The following is an 8,965-nucleotide window of genomic DNA, read 5'->3' as shown; positions in this document are numbered from 1 at the left end:
TATATACCCCAAAGTATAATATATAGTCATATATTCTATTGCAGATTCAAAGAGCAGCAGTGATTTTTTTTTTTTCCGCCCTCCATCTTCTGTTGTTTTATTTCTTTTCTTGCTAGACCAAAAAATTCAAAACAGCCAGAGCGGGAAGAGAAACGAGTCCTTGGTCTTGTGTTGCTGCGAGGAGAAAACCTAGTGTCCATGACAGTTGAAGGACCACCTCCAAAAGATGTAAGGAGAATGAGCACAGAACTAAGGAAAAAGGGAAGGGACATCTGATAAATTTCCTTCCTTATTGAAGAATGCTACTACAGTGTTGTCCTAGACTTCCAGATGCTGTTGAGACTAGGTCCAACAGATTTCACTGCAGGAAGTTCTCATCTCTTTGTGGGCTTGGGCATTAATTAGACAAGGAGGGCAGTGGGCATCTCTAGGATCTGATGACTTTTGTTTTGATAAATCTTTCTTTGGTGGGGGGGTGTCTGTTTTCAGACTGGAATTGCCCGGGTACCTCTTGCTGGAGCTGCTGGAGGACCTGGAGTTGGGAGAGCAGCAGGGAGGGGAGTACCAGCTGGTGCACCTATGCCACAGGCTCCAGCAGGATTAGCTGGCCCTGTCAGAGGAGTGGGAGGACCATCCCAACAGGTGAGATGCTGTGACTCATTAAAAAAGAGAGTTCTCTGGTATATTCTGGGGTGACTTTCAATTCTTGGTACCAGTGTGATGCAAGAAATTGGTGGAGTGGAAGAACCGTAATCTTATCTGTTATCAGGGAATTTGAGCCTAGTGAAACTTTCTTGATACTAGATCCCCCTAGCTCTGTCTTATATGATGGCTTGAAAAGTGCAGCTTCTTGCATGCAATTCAAGTGGTATCCGTTGAATTGTATTAAAGGTTTGTAGCATTATTTAATGTGCTATGAGGAGACTGGTGTAATTTTCAGAAGGGATAATAATTTAAATTTTGCCTATTTTTTAGGTATTGATGTAAAGTAGATGGTGTGCTGTTTCTCTGTGAACCTACCTGTTTATTTTGTTTACAGGTGATGACACCTCAGGGTCGTGGAACAGTTGCAGCTGCTGCTGCAGCAGCCACTGCTAGCATTGCGGGAGCCCCAACCCAATACACACCAGGGCGTGGGGGTCCTCCCCCACCCATGAGCAGAGGAGCACCTCCTCCAGGTAGGAATTACTCTGTAGGGTGGGGCAAGAAGGAACTCGTATGATGTGGCAAAATTGGTGATAAAGAGGTATTTATCTGAGTCTGATGAAGATCTGGTATTACAGAGGATTATTCCAATATCCAACTAGTACCTTGAATATTCAGCTGGATTTATATGCTTGTTCTTTGGCTTAAGGAATGATGGGACCTCCTCCAGGCATGAGACCGCCTATGGGCCCACCAATGGGAATGCCACCTGGCCGAGGTGCTCCTATGGGAATGCCCCCACCAGGCATGAGACCACCACCCCCAGGAATGCGAGGTGAGCAGAGGCTATCTTAAATGCCTAGAAGTTGTAAGAAGCTGTAACATAAATGTTTGAAGGGCGATACGTTTCAATGCCTCCCTGCCTATGCTAGTTGCCAGTAATGCCTCAGTGCCAGAAAAGGGGTCCTAAGGCCACTTTGAGCATGAGGAAAACATCTTCAATATCCAACTCTTTTTCCTTTATTCCTAGGACCCCCTCCACCTGGCATGCGTCCACCAAGGCCGTAAGATACTCTGTAACATACGTTTGAACTGTGAGAAGACTGATGAAGGGAATAAACTGAGCAGTACCACCTATCCAAACTTTGCTATGTATATTTTATATTTACTGCTTGTAAAGTTTGCCCTTTTTAATAAAGCTGGAAAACCCAATACTTTGAGTCACTGTTTCAGGAATGCAGCTGTACCTTTCACTGCTGCACTTTGGTCACCCCAGAAGAAGAGCAGGTTTGAAGCAAAAGCTCAGTTTATTGGTAGTTCGATATTGGTCTATGTTCCTTATAGGAATTAAAGCATATAATTAAATGTAGCAAGGCTGATGGAAAAAAAAAAATGCTGGGATGGTGAAGATGGCAAAAAGTCAAAGAAAGAGTTTAACATTTCAATGAATTATGGGTAACCGGACAGACAGAATTTATTCACAGTGGAACAAGTACAATGGTGCCTGTATTAGAAATAGTTATCTCTGACACTGCAGTAAACCTGCTAGATCTTTATAGGCAGAGCTGCATTGCTTCTAGTAAAAAACAAACAAAACCTAAACCAAACAGCAAACTTATCCTTTATTATATACAATAATGTAAACCAGCTTCTATTCTGGTTGTAGTCTTTCCTTCTTGCCTCAGCTTACAGCTGCTCTCTTTTCAGTTAGGAAGCTGTCTGCCCCCCCATCCCCTTTGGAGATCATCCTTTCTTCAGACAGTAGCCTCTTGGAGATTTGTTTTACTTCCTGTAACTGTTTACCTCCGAAGCCATCTTTGTGACACGTAGTGGTTTTCCTCTATTTTAGAAATAGGCTCTCAATCATAGAAATCCCTTTCAGCCATATTAATTGAGATCACAGACATATATGAAAAAGCAGTAAGCACTCTTCAGTTTTTGCCCTAAAGACAACTTATATTAACTAAAAAGTCTGATAGAAAGATGTAACATATCCCAGCTCTCATTTGCTCTAGCTCTCCTATATAACAAACTTTTTTTTTTTTTTTTTGTGGGGGGGAAATCAATCCTTTAATTGCACAGGCTGTTGTAGATGTTTTCACACAGGGTTTTCAACCATATATTAGTGAACATCCCAAAGCTATTCCAGAATTTGAAGAAAAACTACTCAATTGTACTGAAGTTGTCTCCTTGGAGCACAAAGAAATCCAGGCCTGGGAGAGAGCACGTCTGAATTTACCTACTTGGTAAATGCCAGCAGTTTCTACTTTCTCTTGTACCTGAAAGAGGAGATATTTGAAATGACATTCCACCAGCCCAACTCTCAGTGGTAACTAAGGAACAGCACTGAGCATTTTCTACGTGCAGTAGAAGCCTAGGAATGTGCTATTAAAGGCACTATCCTTGATTGCCCCCAGCATCAGACCTGCAGTAAGAGGGTAAGCTACTGCAGAACCAACAAACCTTTCAACAAGGGCCTTTAAAACAAGAAGAGGAAAGAGAAAGCGGGGTGGGGGGGGAGAGGGGGGATCTTGACTTCAAGAAAGTAAAGGGAACTATACCTGGACTTAGATTTGAAGTTTCCTCTTTTCCTATGTTGGGCCATACCCAAGCGTTTTCGATCTTCAAATGATGGGCTTTTTAAGAGAGAGGGGACAGGCGGGCCATAAGACAAAAAACACTGGAGTACATCAATAGCACAGGTACTTCTGGAAAGAATCCCTTTGCTCTGCCCATCTTTTCCCCCAGTATCAGTCCAAGTATCCCAGAGAAAGTCTGGGGATGCAAAAAAAATCCCACCTACTAAAGTCTGGACTAAGGTACTACTGCTAAGACATTACCCAGCACGGTATTGCTTCAGAGCCTTCCTGCTTGTGTTGGTAAGCTCTTCGTCAAACACGGACAATTTTTTCTTCCGCTTGGGGCCTAACACAAAGACAATAGTCAGAACATTAGCTGTAAAGAGAAGGCCACAGTATCTCCTCGTTGACTACAGCCCAGTAGCCTTGACCACAACAATTAGGCTAACCATCAGGAAAAATAATTACTCCTCTCTGCAAACACACACCCTGGCCCATTCCTTCAAAGGTCAGTACCTCCCTCTATACAAATTAGTTTAGTTTACCTATTTGTAACTAAGTAAGTGACATAAGGTAAGTCAGCTGTAAAACAAAAAGTCTCCACCTGCTGGTACTGCTGCTGGTTCCTCTTCTGGCAAGACTCTGGCTCGTTTTGCTCGGCGATTCCTTTTTGCCAGCCGCTCAGCATACATCTGAGATTTTAGGATTTCAAACTGTGACCTCTCCTCTGGCTAAAAGGTGTTAAAATGGAAGTTTACAGAGATGTGAGGTTTTGCTAAGGGAAAACTAGCATGGTCCACCCAGGGTCCCGCTTGTCCATAAATGTACTCACTGTCATTTGGACATTTTTCTGTCTGTCCTGCATAAACTTCTTCCTTTTCTTTTTGCCTCGTAATGCTAGGTCAAACTCCTGCAGGGCTTTAGCCACTGGGGAGATGAAGAAAAACGTAGAATAAAGAACCTCTTAAAGTACACAGCCAAGTCGAGTTGCAGCTATGGAATTTAACATGGCAGCAGTATCATGACTCACATTTCTCTTTCTTCCTCTCCTCACGGGTCTGGAACCAGCTCCGCTCCAAACTCTCACCCACAGTCTCTTGTTTTCCTGTCTCCAGCTGCTTCTTTGCCCTATTGATCTGAGATAATTCAGGCCAGAAGTGGGCTCATAGTAGCTATTAAATATCTCTCTCTTCCCTTTCCAAAGTAGGCAGGTTAAGTACATTAGGGTAACCTCCTTATACACTCTATCTACTCCAGATCCTAAAAAAACTAAGGTGAAAAAAAATTTCCTAAAAAACTGCTTACCTGGGCCTCTGACTGCTGCATCTCACGTTCCTCACGCTCCAAGCACAGAACTGCATACACATCTTTCTCTAGATTCTCAATCTTCTCTCGAAATTTTAGTATGACATCTGAAAACAACAGTGTGAACATAAGCAGCTCTTATAAAGTCCATTTTGTTTTTCAGCACTTCTTTTAGTGTTCCTCTGTACCATGATATTCCCTGCATACTGCTCTACTGCTTTTTACCTCAGTGAAGTGCATACCTTGGGGGAGAATTCTGGCTTTCACTGGTGTTTTTGCAGTTTTCACAATATCCTTCAGCATCTTGCGCTCTTCCTCACCCACAAGTGAAACTGAACGACCAGCCCTGCCTGCTCTTGCTGTCCGCCCCACTCGATGAACATAGTGTTTGGTGGTGTTGGGCATGGTAAAATTGATTACCTGAAAGAGAAACAGTGTTAGTAGGGAAACAACACTAAAGAACTCATTAAAAGACTCAGCACTGCAAATACTCACTGTTTTAACACCTTCAATATCAAGTCCGCGTGCAGCCACATCTGTAGCTACCAGAATATCAATCTGCTCATCCTTAAAGCGCCTGAGCAGAGATAGCAAATGCATCAGCAATTTATACAGTAATCCACTTCTGCCCTAAAACTTCCAACTCCTAACTTCTTTTTTGCCTATGACTGCCAACTAAGCCTGGTAATACCTGAGTGCCTCCAGTCGCTGTGCCTGAGAGAGGTTTCCATGAAGCTCCCCAACCCGAAGACCCATCAGCCCAAGCAGGATGTGCATACGGTGAGCTTGCTTCTTAGTTTGGGTGAAAAGCATCACATGATCTGGGAAGGTTCGTGTCAGTAGAGCTGCAAGAAGGTCCTGTCAGGAGCCTGCTTCTTAGTCACCTACCTACTCCAGCTTTTTTTTTGCTCATCACTAACCTGACACAATGGCCTCACGGTCCCCCTCTCGGTTGGGTCTGATCCGGATAAATTCCTGCCGCAGGAAAGGGGCAACATCTGTGTTGCTGTTCACAAAAATTCGGATGGGATTTTTCAAGGAAACAGAAGCCAAATCTTTCACCTATCAAAACAGGTTAAGAAAAAAAAGTTCACATAATCTCTGGTAGAAGACTAGACAAACTTCTATTCAACCTTCTGCCTCAATATGCTTCTCAGCAGCCGTCTTACCTCCTCTGTCATTGTGGCAGAGAAAAGCATCGTCTGACGGTGGCTGGAGCACAGCCTGATTATTTCCTTCATTTGTTCCTCAAAGTATTCATCTAGCATCCTACACAGGAGAAAAACAGCAAGGTAAGGCAGCTTAAGCTGGTTCTAGCTAAAAAATATTCCTTAAGGCTGAGCAAAAAACCCATAGCCTGGGAAAAGGAAAGCAGAAAACTACCATCTCATTTTTCACTGCTGTCCTGCTTAGCCTACCTGTCTGCTTCATCCAAAATCAGCACCTCAACACTGCTCAGGTGGAACGAAGGGCAGTTGTGGAGATGATCAATCAGTCGCCCAGGAGTGGCGATAAGAATGTCTGGACCAGAGCGCAGAGCTGCTTCCTGAGTCTTCACATCTAGGCCACCTGAAAGAGAGCGAACATGAACTGCTGACTCCCTGAGCAGGTTGCAGTAGAGTACACAGATGCAAACTGCCCGAGGAATGGGAAACAACTCAGACTAATACCACATTCACAGTTCACCTCCTCTTTCTCAGAAACCAACAAAGTGCAGCATGATATTGCAAAATGAGATTTTTAAAGCACAGCACACCTACTAGAAGCATGCCTGCAATAACTGTGCAGCCTCCAGATTTGTAACACAGAATTCTCAGTTCTGTATAGCAGTTTACAGTGAGCTGTACATTTTGCATAAGCAACTTAATACTCACCTACAGCAAGGCAAGTTGTGACACTGCTGAACTGCGCCAGCTGTTTTGTGACAGAGTGCACCTGAATGCCTAGTTCTCGTGTTGGCACTAAAACCAACACCCGTGTTATTGGAGCCTGACGAGGTTTGTAAATGAGGCGCTCAAGGACAGGCAAGATGAAGGCAGCTGTTTTACCTGAAAAAGAAAGTTATGAAGAATTAGCAAGAATTACCAATGATTGTGAATAGTTAATTCGCAGTGTTTCCTGTGCCCTGCTCAACCCCCTACCTGTCCCAGTGGCAGCACAGGCACAAATATCCTTCCCTAGAAGACCCATTGGGATACAAGCCTTCTGAATTGGGGTTGGTTGCTTGAAGCCAAGAGCTGTGATTGCCTACAAAAGAGACAGACAGAGTTTAATTACTCTCTGGTACGGCCACACATGGAGTACTGTGTTCAGTGCTGGGCTCCTCAGTACAGGGACTTGGACACCCTGGACAGAGTCCAGTTAAGGGCCACAAAGATTATGAACGGACTGGAGCACCTCACGTACAAGGAAAGGCTGACGGAGCTGGGACTGTGCAGCCTGGAGAAGAGGAGGCTCAGAGGGGAAACCTGTCCATGTCTATAAATTACCTGAAGGGAGGGTGAAAAGAGGAGGAAGCCAAGGCTCTTGTCAGGGGTGCCCAGGGACAGGACCAAAGGCAAAGGACACAAGCTGAAACACTGCAGGTTCCCTGGAAACACCAGGAAGCACTTTTTCACTGTGAGGGTGACTGAGCACTGTCACAGGTTGCCCAGAGAGGTTGCAGAGTCTCCATCCTTGGAGACATTCAAAAGCTGTCTGGACATGCTCCTGGGCAATCAACTCTAGATGACCTCCAGAAGTCCCTTCCAACCTCAACCATTCTGTGACAAGTCTCACTGAAAATAGTGTTGACGTACTGCAAATCAAATATTGTTTTCCATTATTTGCGAATAACAGCTCCTAAATCACTATCACACTAGCTCCCACATAATTTCCTTTTCAGAGAAGCTGCAAAGAGAAGAGGAATTTGACAGTTCTGATTGGTGGAGGCAAGGCTGTACAACGTGCTTCAGAGTAACATATGTAATAACCAAATTAGGTAAATACCTTTAGCAAAGGTCGTGAAAGATTCATGTCCTGGAATGATAAGTTATCATCATATTGAGAAGCATCTTCAAAAAAGCTCTCTGCTGCCTAGAAACAGCAACAACAAGTGGAACAACACAGGCAGAATAACAACACGTTATCAAACAGCTATTTTTTGAGCTACAGTTTGTTAACCAAAGTCAAATTCCTCCAGCAGAAATGCTGGAGAATGACCTAGTGTCATTCTGTCCAACATTTACCCTTTCTCCCTTTTTCGATCTCTTCTTTTCCTTCACTTTGACTGTATCTGCAGAGAAAGAGAAATGTGACATGAATTAACAAGTACAGCCAAACACATAACAAGATATGGTGACTACCTTGATATCATACTTTTTGCTCTGAACGAGCTATTGAGGGAGAAGCCTCCGAAACAAGTACAGGCATGCAACGGAATAAAATGCCAAGCAAATATCCTCCCTCAGGGATAAGTTTAATTAAAGTGCTATAGCTACCATTCAAAATAAGCTTGAGAAAAGTGACAAGGAATGTCACAGAAGGAAAACAACAAAAATAAGAGGTTCTTGCCCAGTCCCAGCAAGGCTTCACAACAGACTTTTCTCCAACAGTCTGTCAGGTTCTTGCTCCTGACCATCTCTCTATGTACTGCTAATACCTGCTTTTGTGAAGATAGTTTCATCATCCAATGAGTACTGGGATTCCACATCTTCTTTGTCCCTACTGAAATCCTCACACTCCCTCTTTTTGGTTTGATTAGCCTCAGTCTCCACATCGTCATCTCCCACTTTTGCTCGTGTATCTTCTCTTTCCTAGAAAAAGATTTCTTTTTAAAGTTTTTAAAAGAAAGGATAAAAAAATCAACTTCGATCCTTTGTGAGTTTTTGTTTGTTCTTATTGTGAGCCCATTCACAGATCCATGGTTTTGCATAACCTTAAGCACTAACAATTCTGCATTCTCATCAGTTCAGCAACACAGGTGATGAGCTGCAGCTTGAGCACTACACCTCAGGATGCTTTCAGAGTCTGTGCCTCTGGAGGGAACGCAGTAGGAAGGCCAAAATCACACCAGTCCTTTCAGTGATGAGAGAGAAAGGCCCTGACCTGGAACTTCCTTTTCTGTCTCACTTTCTCAATCTTCTCATCCAACGTCGTAGCTGCTCTCTAAGCAGGAAATCACAAAAGAAGAGCTGTAAGAGGAGCCCGGGAGAGCAGAAGGCACTGTGGCCTCAGACACTCCAGTCCCGGTCCCAGGCCTCACCTTGCCGCGGAGCTGGTGCAGTGCTGCCGCCCAGGCGCCTTCCCCGCCCGCCTCTTCGCCGAAAACGAAGGCGGCACTGAAGTCCCCGCCGGCGTGGCCTCGCCGTCTGGGACCCGGCACCCGGCACAGCTCCTGCGGTAACATCAGTGAGCAACGACCGCGGGACGGTCGGGTCGGGTCGGGTCGGACCGGA

General features: G+C 44.5%; 2 protein-coding genes across 2 annotated transcripts; one reads left to right on the top strand and one right to left on the bottom strand.

Moving 5' to 3' along the window:
• Positions 1-116: 116 nt before the first annotated feature.
• On the top strand, positions 117-1,875 carry SNRPB (small nuclear ribonucleoprotein polypeptides B and B1; the record flags this gene model as incomplete). Its single annotated transcript, XM_010173207.1, has 5 exons — positions 117-228; positions 490-642; positions 1,040-1,178; positions 1,355-1,480; positions 1,676-1,875. Coding segments are annotated over 5 exons (568 nt in total), but the record flags the coding sequence as incomplete, so codon positions are not given.
• A 1,033-nt stretch (positions 1,876-2,908) lies between these two features.
• DDX27 (DEAD-box helicase 27) lies at positions 2,909-8,916 on the bottom strand. The gene is made up of 20 exons (XM_029086280.1): positions 8,773-8,916; positions 8,616-8,675; positions 8,170-8,323; positions 7,757-7,803; positions 7,518-7,604; positions 6,671-6,776; positions 6,404-6,577; positions 5,948-6,098; positions 5,699-5,798; positions 5,450-5,591; positions 5,221-5,374; positions 5,025-5,106; positions 4,772-4,949; positions 4,530-4,636; positions 4,255-4,360; positions 4,057-4,151; positions 3,829-3,955; positions 3,486-3,570; positions 3,207-3,281; positions 2,909-2,924 (listed from the first exon to the last, which is right to left on the bottom strand). Exons 1-20 carry the CDS (start codon positions 8,914-8,916, stop codon positions 2,909-2,911), a joined length of 2,190 nt encoding a protein of 729 aa, XP_028942113.1.
• Between the last annotated feature and the right edge of the window lie 49 nt (positions 8,917-8,965).

This window comes from Antrostomus carolinensis, unplaced genomic scaffold (assembly GCF_000700745.2).
Source record: "Antrostomus carolinensis isolate BGI_N321 unplaced genomic scaffold, ASM70074v2 scaffold30618, whole genome shotgun sequence".
Taxonomy (NCBI): Eukaryota; Metazoa; Chordata; class Aves; order Caprimulgiformes; family Caprimulgidae; genus Antrostomus; species Antrostomus carolinensis.
The sequence above is the reverse complement of the archived record's forward strand: the minus strand, read 5'-3'. Positions and strand labels throughout refer to the sequence as shown.

What these genes read in the sequence shown, in the direction of transcription:
- DDX27 (XM_029086280.1), bottom strand. Translation starts at nt 8,916, where the DNA reads ATGTTACCGCAGGAGCTGTGCCGGGTGCCGGGTCCCAGACGGCGAGGC. An exon ending in GACAGAAAAGGAAGTTCCAG is followed by an intron (nt 8,324 to 8,615) that starts GTCAGGGCCTTT and finishes ATCTTTTTCTAG; the next exon opens with GAAAGAGAAGATACACGAGC. An exon ending in CTGCCACAATGACAGAGGAG is followed by an intron (nt 5,592 to 5,698) that starts GTAAGACGGCTG and finishes CTGTTTTGATAG; the next exon opens with GTGAAAGATTTGGCTTCTGT.